The sequence below is a fragment of the Lipotes vexillifer genome, unplaced genomic scaffold (genome assembly GCF_000442215.2).
Source record: "Lipotes vexillifer unplaced genomic scaffold, Lipotes_vexillifer_v1.1 scaffold394, whole genome shotgun sequence".
Taxonomy (NCBI): Eukaryota; Metazoa; Chordata; class Mammalia; order Artiodactyla; family Lipotidae; genus Lipotes; species Lipotes vexillifer.
In genome coordinates, this window is record NW_006791731.1 from 1,019,631 (window position 1) to 1,043,988 (window position 24,358).

Sequence of the window (24,358 nt, forward strand, 5' to 3'; positions counted from 1 at the left end):
GGGCGGGCCTGCAGAGACAAAGAGGGGGAGGAGCCGGGCGGGTGCCGCCCCGCTCACCGTGCGCTGGCTGGGGCGGCCCGATTCGGGGTTTGGGCTTCGGCGGTGAGTCCGGCGCGGCGCCGCTCCGACCCCGCTGAGCCGCGGAGCCCGAGAGCTGTAGCGTCGCCCCAGGCAGGCCGGGCGGAGTGGTGGTGGGTGGGCTTATCCCGCTTGCCCGCGCGGCGCCCACCCAGCTCCCCTGCTTTATTATGGATTGACCCGCGCGCCCGGGTCCTCACGTCAACGCAGAGCGTCGGCGTCCCCAGGAGGCACCTGTCCCGGCCAGCCTCGTAGCTGACGCCGCTGAAGGGCCGGGGCTGGGTCCGGACCCCCCGGGCCCAACGCCCTCCCCTGCCGGCTCTCCTCTCCGCAGCCCTCTGCCCTCGCCTCGGAGGGACCGGGAGCCGGCTTGGCGGGCAGCTCCCCGGCCGCCGGGCCCCAGGTGAGCGCGCCTGCCCCCCGGACCTGGGCTCCTTGCGACCCGGAAGATCTTTCCGCGGAGCCCGCCGCACCTGGGAACCTGAGTCCCAGGTCCTCTCCAGGACGAGGGAACTCACTGGGGCGTCCCTTGCCCCTCCCCTTTTCCTCCCGGGGTCTCCCTGAGGCTGGGGAGGGACACTCACCAAGGAAGACGGTAGGGAGCAGGTTGGGGGATGCAGGGTGGAGAGAAATAGGGCCAGCTGGACAGGTTGGGTTGAGGGTTGTCATTAGGGGTCCCCTGGCAGGCAGGGTACCTGGGACGGGATCCAGGGGTCCCACACGCCTGCTAGTGAGCCTTCTGCCTCCCCCACCTTGAATTCCCCCACCCCGTCCTGAGGTGGTGACCCCACGGGCAGCACCAGTGTTGTTTCAGGGCCTGCTGACCTTTGGGGACATGGCTGTGCACTTCACGCAGGAAGAAGGGGCACGTCTGGACCCGGGGCAGAGGGCCCTGTATAGAGACGTGATGCTGGAGACTTAGAGGAACCTGGCCTCCCTGGGTGAGGTGTCTCAGCCCCAAGCCTTCCCTCTTCCCCACCCCCAGCCCACACTCAGCGATCAGGTGGGATCCCAGAGGGGCCAGGCTGGCTGTGACTCCAGGACCAGAGCCAGGACATTCTGCTCCCAGACCCAGGGGACAGGTGGGGTTTCTGGACCCATCCCCGGGGCAGGGCCTTTCCCAGCACTTTGCTGCTGGGTGACTAGAGTGTCCACTTCACCCACAGCTGTGGACCTCGGCTGCGCCCACATCCCTGCCCTGCTTGCTGTCCCGCTCAGCCCCCTGGCGAGACCCCCTGTTTCCAAGCCTGCATCCTGGGTCCAGCTAAACCGCAGTCCCAGGCTACCCCTGGGGCGGGAAGCCAAGGGTGCCGTAGCGCTTCAGTTCACCCATTTCCTCTCTGGCAGGAGTTCCAGGATCCAAACCAGCTCTGATCTCCCAGCTGGAGCAAGGAAAGGAGCCCTGGGGCTCGGACCTGCTGGGGGCCCAGGAGGGAGAGACGGCGGGAGACCCCAGCACAGGTGAATGACGGGTGCCGCGGGCCTCAGGCTGTTCAATACATATGCTTAGTACACACAGCCGGCATCCTGAACGGTCAGACAGAAGGACAGTCACACCGTCGTCCCCGTGGGACGAGCTATCAGTCAGAACCCTCAACTGCAAGGAACCGAAAACCCAACCCAACCGGCCAAAGTTGCGGGGAGGCTCTTGGCTCAAGTCCTGAAAGTTGGGGGTGGGGTTGGTTCTCTGCGCTGTGGGTCTCAGGCTCCAAATGATGCCGTTGGCACAGGGGTGAGAGCCAGAATATTTAACGTTGGTTGGGTCAGACATCCAGCCTCCAAGAACGGCTGCTGGCCATGTGTGGTATTGGCCCGCTGGTGACCTTCACACCATCGGGACACGTCTGTCCACCTGCTGTTAAACAGAAACTTCTGTTCTCTATTTCTCACAGCAACGCTTCCAACACCAAATGTAGGGGGGTTCATCACACCAACCAGTCTCCACCTCTCTGCACATCAACTGGGTGTCCTACAATTTAGTTCTGACACTGACCACCCGGAGTTAGCGCAGACCCTGCCCGTGAAGGGCTCAGTCCCACGAGACCGCCCCCACTTCAGGTGCCAATCACAAGGCCAGGCTGGCACCTGTGCTTCTGATCGACCAGCTGTAGATTGGAGGCTCCCACGACCCCACCCTTGGGCTTGAGTAATACGCCAGAACAGCTCAGAACTCAAGGAAACACTGTACTTAACAGTTACTGGTGAGTTACCGGTTTATTATAAAGGACACAACTCAGGAACAGCCCAGTGGAAGAGAGGCACAGGGCAAGGTCTGGGGAAGGGGTGCAGAGCTCCCACACCCTCTCTAGGCGTGCTTACTCCCCAGCACCTCCATGTGGTCACCAACCCAGAAGCTCTCCGAACCCCTTTGCGTAGGGTTGTTATGGAGGCTCCACTGCATGTGTGTGATTGATCAAATCATTGGCCACTGGGGATTGAACCCGGTCACTAGCCCTCCTCCCCTCCTTGGAGGTCTGGGGCTAGGACAGAAAGTGTTTCAGGTTTTGCAGGCCACGCAGTCTCTGTCGCAGAGCCAAAGGTTCTAGTAAGCGGAAGCAAAAATGCTGCATGTGTGTCCCAGGGCGGATGGCCCTGGCTCCTTGTACACCTGCCGTTGGTTGAGTGCCTGTGCACCCCAGGGAGGGCCACAGCTGGTTCCTCAGCAGAACCTTGCCAGGTTGCATCAGGCTGCTGCCTCTAGTGATGCGTATATGGGGGGACCAGTGTTTTTGGAGGGCCTGTACCTCCTGTTTTATCTCCTTTGCCACAAAATGGATCCCTTGATCTAAAGCTGTGACCTGTGGCTCTGACGTTCAGAAACCCGGGGTGGGCCCTAGAAGCAGGGTGCTGGCAAAGGTGCTTCAGGCAGACCTGTGTCTGGAGTAGGTATCAGTGTTGGTCGGGACCAGCCACTGTCTCCTCCAGGATGGAAGGTCCTGTGTGATTAAGTTGCCCACAAGCGCTGGTCAGTCTCCTGCAGGTTTCACACTGAGGATTCAGCCTTTGCTGACAGGTCACCCGTTCAGTGGGGACAGCAGCTAGAGGGGCTTCCACAAGAGGGAGCTATGTACGTCCCCTCCCTGCACTGGGGTTCCTCTTCCCATGGGCTCACCTGTTCAAGCTCTGGTGACCAAGGACAGAGGCTAGCTGATATGCACAGGACAGGCCGTTCTGTCCCTTGGTCCCTGAGTGCCTTCCCCACAATTGATCTGTACACCGTCCATCACACGCCTCTCCCCAGGTGTGACCTTGCCCTGGGATTCACCTGCATCCTCACCTTGGAGTGGCGAGCAGGCACCCTGCCCTGAGCTCTGCCCCCGGGAGATTGCCCCATCCCTGGCCAGGTTTGGAGCCCACCCAGGCAGGTAGTGGGCCCTGGACCACCTGGTTGTTGGGGTCCCAGGGAGGCCCCGGGGACAAGCTGAGACAGCTGCTGGTGTCAAAGAGATGAGTGACGTGAGGACCTGGGCCCTCACTCTGATGACTAATTGTGTCTTCTGGACCTGCCAGGCCTCTTTAGATGCATCTGCCTGTAACCTGTCTGCTGGTGGCCGCTCTGACCACATGGTCATTTTCTGTCCCTTGTCCAGTCTCTGCAGAGCCCAGCGGCACATCACACACCACTTTTGAAATGGCAAGTGTGTCCTTGCCCAGAATCTAAGGGCTCTGCGTGGCACAGCTGGCCAGGGACTCCACGCAGGGTCCCGTGGCTCCTGTCCCCTCACAGCCGGGACCCGAGGCAGAGCCCTGGCTTTTTTCCAGGCCCTGCTCGACACTGGCAGCCTCTGGGTCACTCAGCAACAGGTGGGAGCAGTCTCCCCCGTGTGGCGTGTCTCCCGGAGGGAGGAGGGCGAGGTCACCTGGGCCTCTCGCCATAGACTCGACGTGACCCCGGCCCTTTGTAGGTTCTGCCCCACCCTCTGCCGTGCAGGCATCTTTCTAGGGTATCTGGAGCACGTAACGCTTCAGTGCGTTCACTGCATCCAGTTGGCATGAGGTCATCAACACAGTGACCACCGGCCCGCTGTGGATGAACACTTTTGCCAAATTGAGCGTCCCTTCCCGAGTGCAAGGGGCTGCTGCTCTGCCCATCACAGGCGCCGCGTCTGGCCCAGCAGCTGAAGCCAAGCCTACACTTGGGCAAGCTCTCAGTGGTTCCCAGCAGCAGGCGTGAGCCATCGGGTGGTTCATGGGCCACACAGGTGGACCGAATGGGGCTGTGGTGGAGCCACCGTCCCTGCATCCCTCTGCTCTGAGGTGGCCGTGTGTGCACAGCACAGCTGCTGGTTGAGGACCTTGGCCGGGGCTGGGGGCAGTTTCTGGGGCTTCCACTTGGCCCTTCCCAACGTAATGGCTCTTACCCCTCAGGTCAGGAGACTGATGAGAGGGTTCTCCCCGCTGCCGGGCCCCGGCTCTGAGAACTGCCCAGATCTGGGTGAGGGATTGGGTTCTCCAGCATGGCGGCTCATCTTAGCCTCCCCCTCCCCATCTCTTGGCCTTTCCTGGTTCTACAAGTCAAGCAGCAGCCTGGCCAGCTGCTCACTGTCTGGCACACCGAGATCATTACCCATCGCCAAGCATCCCCACCCCGCGCCCCAGGGCCCTGCTCCTCCCCTCTCCGGGCCTTAATCTCCACCAAGGCGATGGGCGAGCCTGTGTCTTCAGAAGCCTTGGCGTTTGGCCTTATGGCTAAGCGTGTGCCCCACAGTCAGCACAGCCACAGTGGGGAGCTGAGGCTCTAGAACAGCTACGGGGGCCTCTGGCTCTTGGCCTCCCCTGGGGGTGGCTGCCCTGAGCCTGTCCTTCTCCTCAGTGCCGTCCAGGACATTTACAAAGGACAGGCGACCCCACGGGCCTCCCGAAGACCACTGCCCCACATGGCTAGACGGCAAGAACGACCACGTAACCCTGCGCTCCCCTCCTGCTGCCCTGTCTCCAACTACCGCCGCAAAGGCCCTGCCTCCTGATGCTGCGCCAGCTTTCTCACCCCAGCCCTGCACTAGAGGCTTGTGGGCCTCTGAGCAGCGGGGCCTGGTTGCAGTCCCCCCGTCCAGTACCAGTCACCGCAGTTTGGGTCCCCCTGAGCACAGAGCCTGAGAGTTTGGGGTATAGAGACGGGGTATTTGGAAGACAGCAATTTTGGAAGCAGGCGAGAGGGAGCAGGGAGACAGGAGAGCAAAGTCAGTATAGAGCTGCCACTGCAAGTGTGCGGAGCACGACAGCTCCAGGACCGTGACTGCTGAGAGGCTGTAGGAGGCGTCTGGGATTGTCCATCAGAGCGAGGGAGATGGGACACTTGTCCTCTGTTCCCACCCCCGGGGTGGTACCTGTCACACAGCGTGGGCTGGCAGCACAGAGCTCTGGAGAAGGATTGAGGTGCACCTGTGCCCCAGAGGATGCTGGCAGTCAGAGCTCTGCAGAGCTGTCTGCTGCAGCGAGGAGGCCGAAATCCGAGAGAGGCAGGGGGCCTGGCATAGTGTGCTGGCAGCATCAGCTACAAGCTTCCACTAAAAAAAGGTGGGGAGGGCTTCCCTGGTGGCTCAGTGGTTGAGAGTCCGCCTGCCGATGCAGAGGACACGGGTTCGTGCCCCGGTCCGGGAGGATCCCACGTGCCGCGGAGCGGCTGGGCCCGTGAGCCATGGCCGCTGAGCCTGCGCGTCCGGAGCCTGTGCTCCGCGACGGGTGAGGCCACAACAGTGAGAGGCCCGCGTACCACAAAAGAAAAAGAAAAAGGTGGGGAGGAAATGGGACATAGGAGCGGAAGGTCTGTGGAGGAGGTGAGTACATGAGCACAGCCAGTGAACCTGGGGTCACCTGTGAGTCACCCCGCGGAGAGGGCTGGCACGTGGAGCCCGTGCTCCTGGGCACGGAGGGAGCCCCAGGTGGACCTTCTCAAACAGAGTAACAGGTAGGCCGTTTCTCTTCGTTTCAGATTCCAGACGGGGGTCTTTGCGTAAGCAGGTGATGGCGAGGGTGAAAATGACTCAAGCCTCAGAGCCTCCAGAAGCATCTGGAAGGTTCTCAGGGGGCGGGGCGTCCATCACCGGTCTGCAGAGAAGCCGCCGGGCACGAGGGCAGGCTAGGGAGCCTTGAGAACTTCCTTTTCCAGGAGAGACAACTACGCAGAACCTACTGGACCATCTCCAAAGCAGAAGGCGCCCAGAAAGGCAGTAAGTGGGGACCCGAACTTCTCCGCAGCCCGCGCCCCGGGGCCCGTGAGAGAAACACGAAACGGCAGCGAGCCCACATGTGCAAAACGTGGCGCCAAGAGTTTCCGGTACCTGTCGCGCCTGTGAGACACCGGGCCACGCACAGCGCCGAGAAGCCGCACGCGTGCGGGAGTGTGGCCGTGCGTTCAGCCAGCGCTCACACCTGGCGCAGCACCGCAGCGCGCACGCGGCCAGAAGCCACACACCTGCGGACAGTGCGGCCGCGCGTCCACAGCGGCGAGAAGCCCTTCGGGTGCCAGTGGTGCGGGAAGCCCTTCAGTTACAGCACCCTCCTCGCCCAGCACCAGCGGATCCACACCCGAGGGAGGCCGTTCCGGTGCGCGAGGTGCGGGGAGAGCCTCATCTGGAAGTCCAGCTTTCGGAACCACCAGAAATCACACCTGTGCAGCGAGGCAGTGTGGACCTCTGTAAGCTAAGTTCTGGAAGCAGCCGCTGGAGGGGAGAGCTTGGGACTCGCTGCTACTCCAAGGAGCGCCCCAGAAGGATGTCCCCAGGCACGTGGGGCAGTGCCAGAGGGAGACCAGCACGAGGGACCGGATTGTTTTCTCCACCCGCGATCAACTTGTGCATTTCGGGTCCTTCTCACGACAGGGGGGTGGCCCAGGCCTGCCTGCCCCGGCGGGCACCACCCGATAGCCTGCTGGATTCCGCTTGGCTGTGGCACTTCTTGGACGAATTGATGGTTTGAAAGTCACTATTTTCAAGTGCATCCAGATTTTATTTTTGAAACTTAAAACGTAGGTCTTTGTCTCTATTTGCATCATAGGTGGGTTCTAAACACCTTTGAAATCCAGATGGGCTACAGAGCTTTTGGATAATCAATCTTTCATCACACAGCAGCCCTGAGCACCTGGCAAAGGGCATGGTAGGTCACATAACTCTAGTCATCATTTGGTTCTTGCTTGTTATTTTCGGATGCTGATTTGTTGCAGGAGGATGCGATTGTTCCACCTGGGGCAGCTCAGCCCTTGCGCTGTTGGCACTGTGATTTACTCACTCAGCTTCACTCTCCTGTGCGCTCACTCTTTGCTTGTGTCAGGCCATATGAAACACTGAGTGTGCGTGTCGTTTGAACTGTTCTTTTTTTCCAGCCAGTTCTATACAGAATAGGTTTGCATAGTATGAATGTTTTCTATACAATAATAACATTAAAAACTATTAAAACATGGTGGAAATATGAGACAACAGATATAAAAGAAGCCACTGGTCATGAAACACAGAAGATCCATAAGAAAGTTAGTTAGCAAATGCTGCCCAAGCATCAGGGACCAGGGGGGAGGCTGTGCCTTTGTGTCCTGTGACCACCCACTGAATTCTTGTCATTCCCGGATACATCATACCATCACTTACAGGCTGAGCGTCACCATGTCTAATGAAACTCCAGCCATTTTCCTACAGACATATTCAATAACTTAATTACAGAAGCAATACATGATCATTTGAGGAAATATACAAATATATAGATATAAAATAAAGCAAAATATGGGGCTTCCCTGGCGGTCCAGTGGTTAAGACTCCGTGCTTCCACTGCAGGGGAATCTCCAATCCCTGGTTGGGGAACCAAGATCCCACATGCCATGCAGTGTGGCCTAAATAAATAAATAAATAAATAAATAAATAAAATTAAGTAAGACATAACAGGAAGTTTTATTTTGACTCATATTGGTGCTGTAGGAACCCAGTAAACTGACAATGAAACGGGGGGATTTGGGTGTTGCCCACAGTGTTTCACTCAAACTATGTAGATTCATTCAACACTGTAACAGAAGAAAACTTTCCTGAACTCAAGGAATATCTGATTTCAACACTGAAAGACCTGATTGTGCACTAAGAAAAAAATAGAGAACACAAATTCTAATGAAATTACTGAACCACAAAGATAAAATACTATACAAACATCCAGGAAAAAGAAGTAAGTCACCAACAGAGGAAAAAAATCAGTTTGCCCCAGACTGTAATTAACAAAGACTGTAACTCTTTCCGTATTTATTTCCTTAATGTGTCGTAGTCATATTTTGTTTAATTAATTATTTAATTTATTTATTTTGGCCGCGTGTGGGGCCTGCAGGATCTTAGTTCCTGGTGCCCCCTGCAGTGGAAACTTTGAGTCTTAACCACTGGACCACCAGGGAAGTCCTACAGTCATATTTTAAAGCTTATTTCCTTTCTCTTCCCTTTACCTCTTTCCTACTAGTGTGTGATCGCAATAGTTAAATTCAAATTAAGTTCATAAGATGCAAAAAATATGATGGAATCTTGCCATAAATAAAGGAGACGACATGGCTCCGAAATGCTACGTGAAACAGGATGCAATTAATGAACCAGACACTGGATTATCTTCCTTTGGGGTGGGGGAGGGAGTAGTTTCAGAGCTATGTAATAATTGCATTATGTTGGAATGGCTTGAGAGGAGTTTTGAAATTGCTTTTTGAGAAAATGTGCTTATGTGGATATCAGGTTTTCAAGGGGTGGATTGTAATGAACATCTCTTGTTTCAGCCCATCCCACATCCATCCCCTCCTTCTTTCTTTTTGTAAGAGCACCTCACCTTTGGTTTGCAGCACTTCCTAGGATCTGTTGTAGGAAGTCACAGTGGTGGTCTCAGTGTGGGTGCACCCCCTCCCGTGGCCACTGGTCAACCCGGGAGGAAGCTAAGGCAATCAGACCCTCCCCTCCAGTCCATCACTGAAGGAAAAGGTGTGTATATATCTCATGTCATCTGTGAATAGTGATAGATTTACTTCTTTCCAATTTGGACGCCTTTTCTTTTTCTTGCCCAGTTACTCTGGCTAGAAATTCCAGTACGGTGTTTAACAGGAGTGGCAAAAATGGATATTCTTGTCTAATTTCTTACCTTAGGGGGAAAGCTTTCAGTCTTTCATTCATAGAGTATGATGTTAGCTGTGGGTTTTTCATAAATGCCCTTTATTAAGTTGGGGAAGTTCTCTTCTATTCCTAGTTTGTTGAGTGTGTTCTTATCATGAAAGGGTGTTAGATTTTGCCAAATGCTTTATCTGCATAAGCTGAGATGATCATGTATTTTTTTCTTTGTCTTTTTTAAAAACAATTACAGGCGTCTTATTTTATTTTTTTATTATTATTTATTTTAAAATTTTTTGGCTGCGTTGGGCCTTTGTTGCTGCACACGGGCTTTTCTCTGGTTGCGGCGAGCGGGGACTACTCTTCGTTGCGGTGCGCGGGCTTCTCATTGCGGTGGCTTCTCCTGTTGCAGAGCACGGGCTCTAGGTGCACGGGCTTCAGTAGTTGTGGCACGCGGGCTCAGTAGTTGTGGCTCACGGGCTCTAGAGTGCAGGCTCAGTAGTTGTGGCGCACGGGATTAGTTGCTCTGCGACATGTAGGATCTTCCTGGACCAGGGCTCGAACCTGTGTCCCCTGACCCGGCTCTGAGAACTGCCCAGATCTGGGTGAGGGATTGGGTTCTCCAGCATGGCGGCTCATCTTAGCCTCCCCCTCCCCATCTCTTGGCCTTTCCTGGTTCTACAAGTCAAGCAGCAGCCTGGCCAGCTGCTCACTGTCTGGCACACCGAGATCATTACCCATCGCCAAGCATCCCCACCCCGCGCCCCAGGGCCCTGCTCCTCCCCTCTCCGGGCCTTAATCTCCACCAAGGCGATGGGCCAGCCTGTGTCTTCAGAAGCCTTGGCGTTTGGCCTTATGGCTAAGCGTGTGCCCCACAGTCAGCACAGCCACAGTGGGGAGCTGAGGCTCTAGAACAGCTACGGGGGCCTCTGGCTCTTGGCCTCCCCTGGGGGTGGCTGCCCTGAGCCTGTCCTTCTCCTCAGTGCCGTCCAGGACATTTACAAAGGACAGGCGACCCCACGGGCCTCCCGAAGACCACTGCCCCACATGGCTAGACGGCAAGAACGACCACGTAACCCTGCGCTCCCCTCCTGCTGCCCTGTCTCCAACTACCGCCGCAAAGGCCCTGCCTCCTGATGCTGCGCCAGCTTTCTCACCCCAGCCCTGCACTAGAGGCTTGTGGGCCTCTGAGCAGCGGGGCCTGGTTGCAGTCCCCCCGTCCAGTACCAGTCACCGCAGTTTGGGTCCCCCTGAGCACAGAGCCTGAGAGTTTGGGGTATAGAGACGGGGTATTTGGAAGACAGCAATTTTGGAAGCAGGCGAGAGGGAGCAGGGAGACAGGAGAGCAAAGTCAGTATAGAGCTGCCACTGCAAGTGTGCGGAGCACGACAGCTCCAGGACCGTGACTGCTGAGAGGCTGCAGGAGGCGTCTGGGATTGTCCATCAGAGCGAGGGAGATGGGACACTTGTCCTCTGTTCCCACCCCCGGGGTGGTACCTGTCACACAGCGTGGGCTGGCAGCACAGAGCTCTGGAGAAGGATTGAGGTGCACCTGTGCCCCAGAGGATGCTGGCAGTCAGAGCTCTGCAGAGCTGTCTGCTGCAGCGAGGAGGCCGAAATCCGAGAGAGGCAGGGGGCCTGGCATAGTGTGCTGGCAGCATCAGCTACAAGCTTCCACTAAAAAAAGGTGGGGAGGGCTTCCCTGGTGGCTCAGTGGTTGAGAGTCCGCCTGCCGATGCAGAGGACACGGGTTCGTGCCCCGGTCCGGGAGGATCCCACGTGCCGCGGAGCGGCTGGGCCCGTGAGCCATGGCCGCTGAGCCTGCGCGTCCGGAGCCTGTGCTCCGCGACGGGTGAGGCCACAACAGTGAGAGGCCCGCGTACCACAAAAGAAAAAGAAAAAGGGGGGGAGGAAATGGGACATAGGAGCGGAAGGGCTGTGGAGGAGGGGGGGACAATAGGACAGCCCTTTCTCAAGTTCTGCTTCCACGGTATGGCGAGAGGAAGAGGAGGCATGGTAAAATCTAATTCCTTCCTAGGAGGGTGCACGTAAAGGTGGGGCTGAGAGAAGGAAAAAAGGGTGCATTAAATTTGGCCTTAAAGGTAATTATTCACTTGTTTGTCTGTGACGACTTGTATGTCAGGTGAAAAGAGGCTGATTTTTGGCAATTTTATTTCAAATATATCTCCATGATGTCTAAATAAAAGAGTTTTGGGTTTTTTCTTTCTTTCTTTCTGTGCGTGTAGGTTTCGTCTTTTTTTGCCGTATGCGGGCCTCTCACTGTTGTGGCCTCTCCCGCTGCGGAGCACAGGCTCCGGACGCGCAGGCTCAGCGGCCATGGCTCACGGGCCCAGCCGCTCCGCGGCACGTGGGATCTTCCCGGACCGGGGCGCGAACCCGCGTCCCCTGCATCGGCAGGCGGACTCTCAACCACTGCGCCACCAGGGAAGCCCCCTCGTCTTTAGTTTTTTACTCACTGGGTAGGGACTTTCCTCTACCGCCCTCCATCCACATCTCCTCCCTTCATCTTCACTAGATTTATAGGCTTCAATGTTTCTAGGAAATAAGGGAAATAGTGGTCTTTTCTTTCAAGTAATGACATCAAAAGTATTGGTAATCTCTGGTAGTGCTATCCCATGTGGGTCAACATTTGTGTGCTAAAAGTTTATAAGAGAAAGCACTTTGATGGTGATGGTAAATGCCAGTGTGCCGCTCTCTGCAGTAACCGTTCTCATTCATTCATTCATTCATTCATATACGTATAACCCCCCATCCCCTGAACACATTACACACATCTTACATTTGCATGATGAATTTTGTGAGCCTGGTGTTCATTCCTATCATGTTTAGGCTTGGGCTTCTTTAGCACAGGGGAGACTTCTGGGCTAGGTGAGTTAAAAAAAAAATAAAATAAAAGGAGGAGCAAAGAGGATCTGATTCTTCATTGTTCACACATAGAAACCACTGCCCACTGGCCTGTGTATAATCCCTCCTTCAGGGCAATGGATTAGTGAGTCCGCAGAGTGGGGAAGACGGAAATGGTAGTTACAAATATTCTGCAAATTGTAGAATAAAAGCTGGTTTTCATTTGAGTTGGCCATTAGCTTGGAATGTGTTTGGCTAGAAGGTCAAAACCCTTTCTCTGGCAAGAGCATTACATCTTAAATGTATTTTCTTTATTTGCCAAGTAGACTAAAGTCCTTCAAATCCTTGAAGGGAGTGTGGGAAATCCTACAGTACTTGTTTTCCCTTGGTCCAAAAAACTCTTAGACATAAATTATGGGAGGTTTTAGGTCACATTATTTAAGCCAGCTTTGAATACCTTTATTAAAACATATTTGAAAGACACATAACATTGATAGTCTTATGGAATGATTGTATTTTATATGTAAGCATGTGATTTGACAAGAGTTTGGGGAAAGTTATAAAGCATTTTAGATAAAATCTCATAATCCCTCAAGGTAGAGGTGACAAACAACAGCATGTTAGATGGCTGATGAAGGTCCTTGGACAGAATTAACAGTGTTGCATTCTTATAATATATTCGTGTTCTTCAAACACAGGCCTATTACTCAGATTTAGAAATATAAATAATAGTTATCCACATTCTTCTTCATTGTCTCTGGTTAGGTAGTGGATATAATCTTGTCTTTAAGTTGGCTGCATTTCTGGACTTGACACTTTGAGTAAAGGCTAACACCCACCACCCACAAATAAGCCCTGTATCTTGGTCTCATTAAAAAGATGGTTAGACCTTAGAAAGAGGACCATCTAGGTTTACCAAGTTGGAGTTTAAAGTTGAGGCAGATGGAGTCAGACTGAGATTCTGGCATGTGGTTCCCAAATAGAAAATGTGACAACCAAGAATAGATATCTACTCGTTTCAGTTAGGCACCCAATGTACCACTAGCCTCTTTCTGAAGTCACTGAGTCACTGCCTCAGCTAATGGAGAATTTTGAGGTGCTCTGTCAGTCTCTTTCCCCTCTCATTTTACCATAAGGAATCCAAGACTCAGGAAGATGGAATCACTGGTCCTGAACACTTAGCTATTAGACTTTTTCTTTTGAACATTGTTGGAAATTTTTAGACTTTTTTTCTTTTCATCTTGATCCTAGATACATTATGATTTTCCTTCTATTTTATCATACCTTTCCTTATTTCCTTTGAGACGGGTATGTTTTCTGCTCAGAAAGTGATACCCAGAGATGTCATGGAGATGGCATTTATGAGATTAGAGCTATGACTCCTCTGGGTCTGGGGTGACCTCTGTTCAACACAGATGATCACAGGGTCTCTAGGTGGACTTTAGAGGTCATGATATCCAACCTCCTGCATGATGCATGCTTCCATCCACAGTGTCCTAGATAGGTGAATCCTTGATCCTCCATTCACGGTATGCTTCCTCTTTAACCAAAGCAGCCAATCCCATTATTAAACAGGTTTCATATTATGTCATAATCATTCAATAACCTCTACCATACTGTTAAAGAAACATACAAGTAAATAACACGTGTGCACTTTCTAAATTTGTTTTGATAGCAGATAGAATTTTAAAAGAACTTCTTTGGCACCTGGATCACCAGAGCTTTGCTTGAATTATGGTAGCATTTCTGGGAATATGAGCAGGAATCCTCCAGTGTTGTTTTATGTTCAGTAACTTGAACTCTATGCTATCTGAAACCGTCTCCAATATATACTGTTTCCTCTTTTACTCTGAATGATTTCCTTAACACTTGGTAGACACTAAAGAATGCTTCCTCCTCTTTCCCCTTCATTTTATTTTATTTTATTTTATTTTTTACACATTGATTTATTTGGCTGCGTTGGGCCTTTGTTGCTGCACACGGGCTTTTCTCTGGTTGCGGCGAGCGGGGACTACTCTTCGTTGCGGTGCGCGGGCTTCTCATTGCGGTGGCTTCTCCTGTTGCAGAGCACGGGCTCTAGGTGCACGGGCTTCAGTAGTTGTGGCACGCGGGCTCAGTAGTTGTGGCTCACGGGCTCTAGAGTGCAGGCTCAGTAGTTGTGGCGCACGGGATTAGTTGCTCTGCGACATGTAGGATCTTCCTGGACCAGGGCTCGAACCTGTGTCCCCTGAAGTAGCAGGCGGATTCTTCACCACTGCACCACCAGGGAAGCCCTCTTTGTCCTTTTAATGTGGTATATTACGTTGATTTTTGCGACATGTAGGATCTTCCTGGACCAGGGCTCGAACCTGTGTCCCCTGAAGTAGCAGGCGGATTCTTCACCACTGCACCACCAGGGAAGCCCTCTTTGTCCTTTTAATGTGGTATATTACGTTGATTTTTTTTTTTTTTTGCGGTACGCGGGCCTCTCACTGTTGTGGTCTCTCCTGTTGCAGAGCACAGGCTCCGGACGCGCAGGCCCAGCGGCCATGGCTCACGGGCCTAGCCGCTCCGCAGCATGTGGGATCTTCCTGGACCGGGGCACGAACCCATGTCCCCTGCATCGGCCGGCAGACTCTGAACCACTGTGCCACCAGGGAAGCCCATTACGTTGATTTTTTTATTTGAATATTGAACCATCCCTTGCATTGCAGAAATAAATACCACTTAGTCATGGTGTATAATCCTTTTACTCTGCTGCTGCATTCAGTTTACAATTGTTTTTATTCCAGCTCTTTACCTCCCTTGGTGAAAACTCCACTCACGGTACTTACAGTGACCTAGTTAGAAACCCAGGCATATAGATATAGATATATAGATATAGATATAGATTTATCTCAAGGAATTGATTTACGTGATTGTGGGGCTAGCAAGTCAGAAGTCTGTAGGACAGGCTGGCAGGCTAGTACTCACAGGCAGGAGCTGATGCTCCAGTCAGTCTTGAGGTAGAATTTCCTCTCCTTCAGTGAAACCTCAGTTTTGCCCTTAAGGCTTTTCAGCTGAATAAATGGATGACACCCTCATTATGGAGAAAGTCTCGTTTTTTTTTTTTTTTAGTTTGTTTGTTTGTTTGAAGATATTAGGGGTAGGAGTTTATTAATTAATTTATTTATTTTTGCTGTGTTGGGTCTTCGTTTCTGTGCAAGGGCTTTCTCTAGTTGTGGCAAGCTGGGGCCACTCTTCATCGCGGTGCGCGGGCCTCTCACTGTCGTGGCCTCTCTTGTTGCGGAGCACAGGCTCCAGACTCGCAGGCTCAGTAGTTGTGGCTCACGGGCCTAGCTGCTCCGCGGCATGTGGGATCCTCCCAGACCAGGGCTCGAACCCGTGTCGCCTGCATTAGCAGGAAGATTCTCAACCACTGCGCCACCAGGGAAGCCTGAAAGTCTCGTTTTCTTAAAGTCACCTGACTGAAGATGTTACCGTCTACAAAATCTCTTCACTGGCAACACCTAGATTTGTGTTTGATTGAATCACTGGGTGCTACAGCCTGGCCAAGTTGACACCTAACACCAACCATCACACCAGGCATCATTCCTAACTTCCTCCCCATAACTTGCGTAGCTAGTGAAGCATGAGTCCCGTTAATTCTACCACCTCGATGTTGCTTAAGTCAGTAAACTTCTTTTGAGTCCTCATTACCTGAACTACAGCAGTGGTCGCTAAGTGGTCTCCTGCTTTTAATAATCTCCTGAAACGTGTTTGTCTTTTTAATGTATTTATTAAAGTATATTTTATATATTGCCCCCTCAGTGTCCCGAATATAGTAACAGAGTTGCAGTTGTTTCTCACAAATGCAGTGTTTGCCCTAGGAAAGCACTGAGGAGTTGCAGCTTCTCCATTTTTAGAATGGTGTTTGGTTCTGCCGCCTCTCCTCGGTCCACAGCTTGCGGGCTTTCGGAGACGCACCGCCTCCTCTCCCACGCCCCCACGCTCCCCAGCAGGGGCTCGTGCCCAGCGCCAGGCTGGGTTAAGGGCGGGTCGGGGTCCGCCCAGGGGAGGCGGAGCCGGAAAGAACTACATTTCCCAGGCTGCTGCGCAGTGCAGGACTCCATTTCCCAGCAACGCTCGGGGCGCCCCGCCAGGACTCCATTTCCCAGAGTTCCGCGGGAGGGCCCGACCTGGTCCCGCTCTCTCCACCTAGCCCCAACGCGTGGCAGGACTCTCAGCCGGCGCCTGAAGCCGCTTTCCGGGCAGGTCAGGTAAGGCGCAGGTGAGACAGCGCGGGGCACGAGGGGACTCTGGGGGTGGGGGGCGTGGTGTGGCGAGCCGGGGCCTGGGCCTTGGGTGCCCCGTGACAGCCAGAGGGGCCTGAGAGGTGCCAGGAACTGGGGGTGTAGGAGGGGCCTGGAAGCGTGGGAGGGGGCCCAGCTGCAAGATGCGGTGGGTTCGGAGGGGGGGGCCAGGAAGGGGACCCGGGGAGGTGGGAAGCGCCTGGGGGACGTGGAGGGGCCCGGCCGTTGTGGGGTCTACCCCAAGGCCTGCTGCCGCGCTGCGCGAGCTCTCGAGAGCAGCGGAATTTCTGGGTAGCGTCCCCTCCGGTCCGGGCTGCCCGTGGGGCCCTGCAGCGGGGTCAGAGCCGTCCTGTAGCGGCCCGAGCAGATTTCCAGCCCCCAGGAAGGGTCCTCAGAGGTGGTGGCGCCCCGAGGCCTGTCCATTTCTTAGCCAGAAGCGCAACCTGCCCAGAAGGAGCCAGGCTCTCGAAAGCTAGCTGGGACCAGCTGGCCGCTGGTGGGCACCGGGCTGCATACACAGGCGCCGCCCCTTCCCCGTCCGTAACAAATGGACTTTGGCTGGGAGCAGCCCGAACGACCTGGGCCAGGAGCCCCCAGCCCCAAGGTTGGCTGCCTCCCCTCATGTCAGACAGAGGGGAGCCGAATGTTCCCTTTCTTGGCCCAGTGGGGGTCAGGGCTGGGCCTGCAGGGCAGAGCCTGGCTCTCCCAGCTGGGTGGTAGCCCTAGGGCCCCTGTGCAACTCTAGACAGAGGGCTTCCTGGGGAGCAGGGCTGAGAGGAGGGGATGACTCAGGCTAGATGGGTCTGTCTGGTCCCCAGTGGGCAGTCTCCCTGCCCTGCTGACCTTATACTGTGCCTGTTGCCACAGGCCAGCCCTTGGAAATCACAGGGGGGGCCCAGTGCTAAGGGCAGTGACCCTAGGCTGGGGCATCTCGGGGGAGTGGGGTTCTGTTGCGTGGGAGCGGGATGGCCTCAGCCTCACACCATTTGGCCCTGCAGGTGCAGCCAACATGGGTGAGCCCCAGGGGTCCATGCGGATCCTAGTGACTGGGGGCTCTGGGCTGGTGGGCAGAGCCATCCGGAAGGTGGTAGCAGACGGGGCCAGGCTGCCCGGAGAGGACTGGGTGTTTGTTTCTTCCAAGGATGCTGATCTTACGTGAGTGGGCTCATCCCTGGGGCAGCCCCACCATGCCCTCTCCAGACTGAGAGCTCTGGGCCAGGCCTGTTTCTGGGCCTGGTAGCCTCAGTGTCCCTGCCAGGTGGCTGGCCTGGCCTGGGTGTGTGCAGTTTTGCTCCTGGGCAAACTTCCTCCCATCTCTTCCTGTAAGCCCACACCCTCATACCAACCAGGGCCTGACCCTCCCACCTTCGGCCCTGCCTGGCTCCTGCCCCCAGTGCTTTGAGCCAGGGTGCTAGTTCCCTTGGGCCTCCAAACAGCCCCTGATGGCCCGGCTCCCCCTCAGGGATGCTGCACAGACCCGAGCGCTGTTTGAAAAAGTCCGGCCCACACATGTCATCCATCTTGCTGCAATGGTGGGGGGCCTGTTCCGGAATATCAAATACAATTTGGACTTCTGGGTAAGTGAGGGGGCCCCAGTGAGCACTGGGAGCCAGGACCCCGGATTCTGGGAACTTCCTGGCCAACTTCCCAAGCTCCTGTTCCGGCCCCAGGAAGTCCCTGAGGGGCCCCCAGTGACCCACACTTGATTTGTAGGTAGAGGGGCACGCAGGTGGGCCTGGGGGCATTTGGCCCAATAGGAAAAGCCTCAGAGCTAACCTGGGGGTTGGAGGAGCTGAGACAAGCCAGTGTTTGCCTTGTGACCCCCGGCTGGTTCCTGCCCCCTGGGCCTTCAGACCCTCCTGGTCCCAGGAGGTCCAGCTGCACTGAGCCAGGCCCACAGTGCGCTCAGCGGTGCAGAGGTGTGTGAGCTGGGCTCGCCCACAGCCCTGCCCCTGCCTGGCTGGGCCTCTGAGGGCTGGCCCCGTCCTCTCTAAAATTGGCCTTGGCCTGGTTTGGCCCTGCATCGGGCCTGGGATGGCAGAAGCTCAGACCAGATTTTCCCTGGGGGCCCTTGTCGCCACAGGGCCCTCCTCATCTCAGTGACGGCCTTCGCAGCAGGCTGCCTGGCCACCACCTCTCCCCAGACCACCCAAATGCCCTGGCCAGCTGAAGCCCCCAGAAGGGTCCGGAGGAGGGGTGTGGCCAGCCAAGGCTTCACTGCTACTGAGCAGTAGAGCTGGGTGAGCTCCTGGCTCGCACCTCACCTGCCTAGCCCTCAGCAGCCCCTGTGGGCAGGCACGGCCCTGAGCTTAGGGGTGTGGCCCTCTCCTCAGGGCCCTCCCCCGGCCTCAGGGTAGGCAGGCCTGGACCCTCCTACAGCCCTGGGGGTGGGACTAACAGGCTGGTTTCTGGACAGTGGGTCCTGGGTGCTGGTAGAACAGCTGGCTCAGGTGCTGCCTGCCAGGGTGTGTCCGCACTTCTGTCCCTGGAGGGGCAGGTAAGGGCAAGCCTGAAAGTCTCGTTTTCTTAAAGTCACCTGACTGAAGATGTTACCGTCTACAAAATCTCTTCACTGGCAACACCTAGATTTGTGTTTGATTGAATCACTGGGTGCTACAGCCTGGCCAAGTTGACACCTAACACCAACCATCACACCAGGCATCATTCCTAACTTCCTCCCCTGAAAGTCTCGTTTTCTTAAAGTCACCTGACTGAAGATGTTACCGTCTACAAAATCTCTTCACTGGCAACACCTAGATTTGTGTTTGATTGAATCACTGGGTGCTACAGCCTGGCCAAGTTGACACCTAACACCAACCATCACACCAGGCATCATTCCTAACTTCCTCCCCATAACTTGCGTAGCTAGTGAAGCATGAGTCCCGTTAATTCTACCACCTCGATGTTGCTTAAGTCAGTAAACTTCTTTTGAGTCCTCATTACCTGAACTACAGCAGTGGTCGCTAAGTGGTCTCCTGCTTTTAATAATCTCCTGAAACGTGTTTGTCTTTTTAATGTATTTATTAAAGTATATTTTATATATTGCCCCCTCAGTGTCCCGAATATAGTAACAGAGTTGCAGTTGTTTCTCACAAATGCAGTGTTTGCCCTAGGAAAGCACTGAGGAGTTGCAGCTTCTCCATTTTTAGAATGGTGTTTGGTTCTGCCGCCTCTCCTCGGTCCACAGCTTGCGGGCTTTCGGAGACGCACCGCCTCCTCTCCCACGCCCCCACGCTCCCCAGCAGGGGCTCGTGCCCAGCGCCAGGCTGGGTTAAGGGCGGGTCGGGGTCCGCCCAGGGGAGGCGGAGCCGGAAAGAACTACATTTCCCAGGCTGCTGCGCAGTGCAGGACTCCATTTCCCAGCAACGCTCGGGGCGCCCCGCCAGGACTCCATTTCCCAGAGTTCCGCGGGAGGGCCCGACCTGGTCCCGCTCTCTCCACCTAGCCCCAACGCGTGGCAGGACTCTCAGCCGGCGCCTGAAGCCGCTTTCCGGGCAGGTCAGGTAAGGCGCAGGTGAGACAGCGCGGGGCACGAGGGGACTCTGGGGGTGGGGGGCGTGGTGTGGCGAGCCGGGGCCTGGGCCTTGGGTGCCCCGTGACAGCCAGAGGGGCCTGAGAGGTGCCAGGAACTGGGGGTGTAGGAGGGGCCTGGAAGCGTGGGAGGGGGCCCAGCTGCAAGATGCGGTGGGTTCGGAGGGGGGGGCCAGGAAGGGGACCCGGGGAGGTGGGAAGCGCCTGGGGGACGTGGAGGGGCCCGGCCGTTGTGGGGTCTACCCCAAGGCCTGCTGCCGCGCTGCGCGAGCTCTCGAGAGCAGCGGAATTTCTGGGTAGCGTCCCCTCCGGTCCGGGCTGCCCGTGGGGCCCTGCAGCGGGGTCAGAGCCGTCCTGTAGCGGCCCGAGCAGATTTCCAGCCCCCAGGAAGGGTCCTCAGAGGTGGTGGCGCCCCGAGGCCTGTCCATTTCTTAGCCAGAAGCGCAACCTGCCCAGAAGGAGCCAGGCTCTCGAAAGCTAGCTGGGACCAGCTGGCCGCTGGTGGGCACCGGGCTGCATACACAGGCGCCGCCCCTTCCCCGTCCGTAACAAATGGACTTTGGCTGGGAGCAGCCCGAACGACCTGGGCCAGGAGCCCCCAGCCCCAAGGTTGGCTGCCTCCCCTCATGTCAGACAGAGGGGAGCCGAATGTTCCCTTTCTTGGCCCAGTGGGGGTCAGGGCTGGGCCTGCAGGGCAGAGCCTGGCTCTCCCAGCTGGGTGGTAGCCCTAGGGCCCCTGTGCAACTCTAGACAGAGGGCTTCCTGGGGAGCAGGGCTGAGAGGAGGGGATGACTCAGGCTAGATGGGTCTGTCTGGTCCCCAGTGGGCAGTCTCCCTGCCCTGCTGACCTTATACTGTGCCTGTTGCCACAGGCCAGCCCTTGGAAATCACAGGGGGGGCCCAGTGCTAAGGGCAGTGACCCTAGGCTGGGGCATCTCGGGGGAGTGGGGTTCTGTTGCGTGGGAGCGGGATGGCCTCAGCCTCACACCATTTGGCCCTGCAGGTGCAGCCAACATGGGTGAGCCCCAGGGGTCCATGCGGATCCTAGTGACTGGGGGCTCTGGGCTGGTGGGCAGAGCCATCCGGAAGGTGGTAGCAGACGGGGCCAGGCTGCCCGGAGAGGACTGGGTGTTTGTTTCTTCCAAGGATGCTGATCTTACGTGAGTGGGCTCATCCCTGGGGCAGCCCCACCATGCCCTCTCCAGACTGAGAGCTCTGGGCCAGGCCTGTTTCTGGGCCTGGTAGCCTCAGTGTCCCTGCCAGGTGGCTGGCCTGGCCTGGGTGTGTGCAGTTTTGCTCCTGGGCAAACTTCCTCCCATCTCTTCCTGTAAGCCCACACCCTCATACCAACCAGGGCCTGACCCTCCCACCTTCGGCCCTGCCTGGCTCCTGCCCCCAGTGCTTTGAGCCAGGGTGCTAGTTCCCTTGGGCCTCCAAACAGCCCCTGATGGCCCGGCTCCCCCTCAGGGATGCTGCACAGACCCGAGCGCTGTTTGAAAAAGTCCGGCCCACACATGTCATCCATCTTGCTGCAATGGTGGGGGGCCTGTTCCGGAATATCAAATACAATTTGGACTTCTGGGTAAGTGAGGGGGCCCCAGTGAGCACTGGGAGCCAGGACCCCGGATTCTGGGAACTTCCTGGCCAACTTCCCAAGCTCCTGTTCCGGCCCCAGGAAGTCCCTGAGGGGCCCCCAGTGACCCACACTTGATTTGTAGGTAGAGGGGCACGCAGGTGGGCCTGGGGGCATTTGGCCCAATAGGAAAAGCCTCAGAGCTAACCTGGGGGTTGGAGGAGCTGAGACAAGCCAGTGTTTGCCTTGTGACCCCCGGCTGGTTCCTGCCCCCTGGGCCTTCAGACCCTCCTGGTCCCAGGAGGTCCAGCTGCACTGAGCCAGGCCCACAGTGCGCTCAGCGGTGCAGAGGTGTGTGAGCTGGGCTCGCCCACAGCCCTGCCCCTGCCTGGCTGGGCCTCTGAGGGCTGGCCCCGTCCTCTCTAAAATTGGCCTTGGCCTGGTTTGGCCCTGCATCGGGCCTGGGATGGCAGAAGCTCAGACCAGATTTTCCCTGGGGGCCCTTGTCGCCACAGGGCCCTCCTCATCTCAGTGACGGCCTTCGCAGCAGGCTGCCTGGCCACCACCTCTCCCCAGACCACCCAAATGCCCTGGCCAGCTGAAGCCCCCAGAAGGGTCCGGAGGAGGGGTGTGGCCAGCCAAGGCTTCACTGCTACTGAGCAGTAGAGCTGGGTGAGCTCCTGGCTCGCACCTCACCTGCCTAGCCCTCAGCAGCCCCTGTGGGCAGGCACGGCCCTGAGCTTAGGGGTGTGGCCCTCTCCTCAGGGCCCTCCCCCGGCCTCAGGGTAGGCAGGCCTGGACCCTCCTACAGCCCTGGGGGTGGGACTAACAGGCTGGTTTCTGGACAGTGGGTCCTGGGTGCTGGTAGAACAGCTGGCTCAGGTGCTGCCTGCCAGGGTGTGTCCGCACTTCTGTCCCTGGAGGGGCAGGTAAGGGCTGGGATCCTGCCCGGGGCCTGAACCCGCCCTGCCCCTGCCCCTGCCCCCTCAGCGGAAAAACATACACATCAACGACAACGTGCTGCACTCGGCCTTCGAGTTGGGGGCGCGAAAGGTGGTCTCCTGCCTGTCTACCTGCATCTTCCCCGACAAGACCAGCTACCCTATCGATGAGACCATGGTGAGGGGCGGGGCTGGGGCGGGCCCTGGCCTGGGGGCAGGGCTGAGAAGCAGCGGCTCCTCTGCTCCCCCAGATTCACAACGGACCCCCGCACAGCAGCAATTTTGGCTACTCTTATGCCAAGAGGATGATCGACGTGCAGAACAGGTCCTCTTCCCGCGCATGCCAGGCTGAAGCCAGCCAAGAACGGGGAAGGGGGCCCCAGATGCCCTGGTGGGGGGTGGGCCCAGTGGGGCGCCCTGGCAGGGCTCCCAGATCTCGGCTCCCCTCCTCGCTAGCCTCGGCCGGGGCGGGGCTCACCCGTGACCCAAGGATGAGGGCCAGAGCGGATGCTGTGCCCCCGCAGGGCCTACTTCCAGCAGCACGGCTGCACCTTCACCGCTGTCATCCCCACCAACGTCTTTGGGCCCCACGACAACTTCAGCATCGAGGACGGCCACGTGCTGCCAGGCCTCATCCACAAGGTGCACCTAGCCAAGAGTGAGTGACGCCACCCACTGCCCAGCTGGCTGCCTGCCTGATGGGGCCCCTGGGGCCCAGCGGGGAGGAGGGGCGGCGCCGGCACACCCCCTCCGACACCTGCCCTCCCCAACCTGCAGGTCGCGGCTCAGCCTTGACAGTGTGGGGCACAGGGAGGCCTCGGAGGCAGTTCATCTACTCACTGGTTGGTGCCGCAGGGGGGCACAGCTGTTCCCCAGAACGTCTCCTGGAGCTGCCGTGCTGGCTGTGGGGAGGCATGAGGAAGCCTAGGAAGGGCCGGGTGTCCAGGCTGAGCCCCCAGGGGAGCAGTCAGTGGTCCTCGCTGGGTCCGTGTACGTTCCTGTCCCCAGGGACGTTGCTGGGTACAGCTCTGAGCTCATCAGGAGAAAGGACTTGGGGCTGAGCTGCCCAAAGGGGGGTAACGCGGGCCCCAGCCAAGCCTGGGCTGCACCCCGCCAAGCAGGAGCACTTGGGAGAGGTGACCTGGGCCCGTTTGGCCATAATTTGTGGCCTTTGACCCTGGCTGTCTGACCTCCAGGACCTGGCCCGGCTCTTTATCTGGGTCCTGCGGGAGTACGATGAAGTGGAGCCCATCATCCTGTCAGGTGGGTGCCCTGAAGCCCCACCCCCATTGCAGTGGGGCAGGACACCCGTCTGTCCTGAGAGCCACTGAGCAGGGCAGCGGGAAGTCCGTGGGGCTGGGCGGCAGCGGGTCCAGGCAGAGGAGGCCTGACCTGGCCATTGGCCCCTCGGTCCCCACAGTGGGCGAGGAGGATGAGGTGTCCATCCAGGAGGTGGCTGAGGCCGTGGTGGAGGCCATGGACTTCCATGGGGAGGTCACCGTATCCTTTGGTTTTAGGCAGGAGACCGTGGGCCTCCCTGCAGGGGGGTCGTGGGTGTGACGCACCCATGGCACTCACCCTGGCAGCCGGGGGTGAGGGTGTCTGTTGCTTTCTCCTGGAGGCTCCCCCTGGGAAGGCTAGACAAGGTTCAAGGGCAGGCTGGTGGGGGGGTGGGCTGCCCCTTCTGCTGTGCCCTTGACCAGGTGCCTAGTTTGATACAACCAAGTCGGACGGGCAGTTTAAGAAGACGGCCAGTAATGGCAAGCTGCGGGCCTACCTGCCCGACTTCCGGTTCACGCCCTTCAAGCAGGGTGAGCCCTCCCACCCCATCCCTCAGGACTGCCCGGCCCCTCCCCAGGCCTCAGCTTCCCTACTGCCAGTTGGGGGTGGACGCCCTGCAGCTTTGGCCTCCACGCCCTCACCGCGGAGGCAGGGAGGCAGGACACGGGGTGACTGCCCTACGTCCCTGGGCCTCACCCGCCCGCCTCTGCAGCCGTGCAGGAGACCTGTGCCTGGTTCACTGACAACTACGAGCAGGCCCGGAAGTGA

The 24,358-nt window shown here is 57.0% G+C and overlaps 3 protein-coding genes across 3 annotated transcripts in view; all 3 read left to right on the forward strand.

The window, feature by feature from the left end:
• The window catches only part of LOC103077754 (zinc finger protein 184-like), a 23,941-nt gene extending 6,772 nt beyond the window's left edge, over positions 1 to 17,169 (forward strand). The window contains exons 2-9 of the mRNA XM_007464613.1: positions 413 to 481; positions 857 to 947; positions 1,426 to 1,539; positions 3,320 to 3,422; positions 4,066 to 4,248; positions 6,394 to 6,633; positions 16,174 to 16,226; positions 17,132 to 17,169. Coding sequence (XP_007464675.1) covers positions 413 to 481; positions 857 to 947; positions 1,426 to 1,539; positions 3,320 to 3,422; positions 4,066 to 4,248; positions 6,394 to 6,633; positions 16,174 to 16,226; positions 17,132 to 17,169 — 891 coding nt within the window. The remainder of the gene's footprint in view (positions 1 to 412; positions 482 to 856; positions 948 to 1,425; positions 1,540 to 3,319; positions 3,423 to 4,065; positions 4,249 to 6,393; positions 6,634 to 16,173; positions 16,227 to 17,131) is intronic.
• On the forward strand, positions 16,165 to 24,358 carry LOC103085827 (GDP-L-fucose synthase). Its single transcript, XM_007464565.1, has 11 exons — positions 16,165 to 16,226; positions 20,799 to 20,955; positions 21,263 to 21,377; positions 22,359 to 22,487; positions 22,561 to 22,634; positions 22,834 to 22,967; positions 23,087 to 23,151; positions 23,506 to 23,572; positions 23,730 to 23,809; positions 24,021 to 24,120; positions 24,303 to 24,358. The coding sequence occupies exons 2-11, from the start codon at positions 20,810 to 20,812 to the stop codon at positions 24,356 to 24,358; spliced, it is 966 nt and encodes a 321-aa protein (XP_007464627.1). The 5' UTR covers positions 16,165 to 16,226; positions 20,799 to 20,809.
• On the forward strand, positions 17,274 to 19,745 carry LOC103078026 (GDP-L-fucose synthase-like). Its single transcript, XM_007464614.1, has 3 exons — positions 17,274 to 17,419; positions 17,727 to 17,841; positions 19,710 to 19,745. The coding sequence occupies exons 1-3, from the start codon at positions 17,274 to 17,276 to the stop codon at positions 19,743 to 19,745; spliced, it is 297 nt and encodes a 98-aa protein (XP_007464676.1).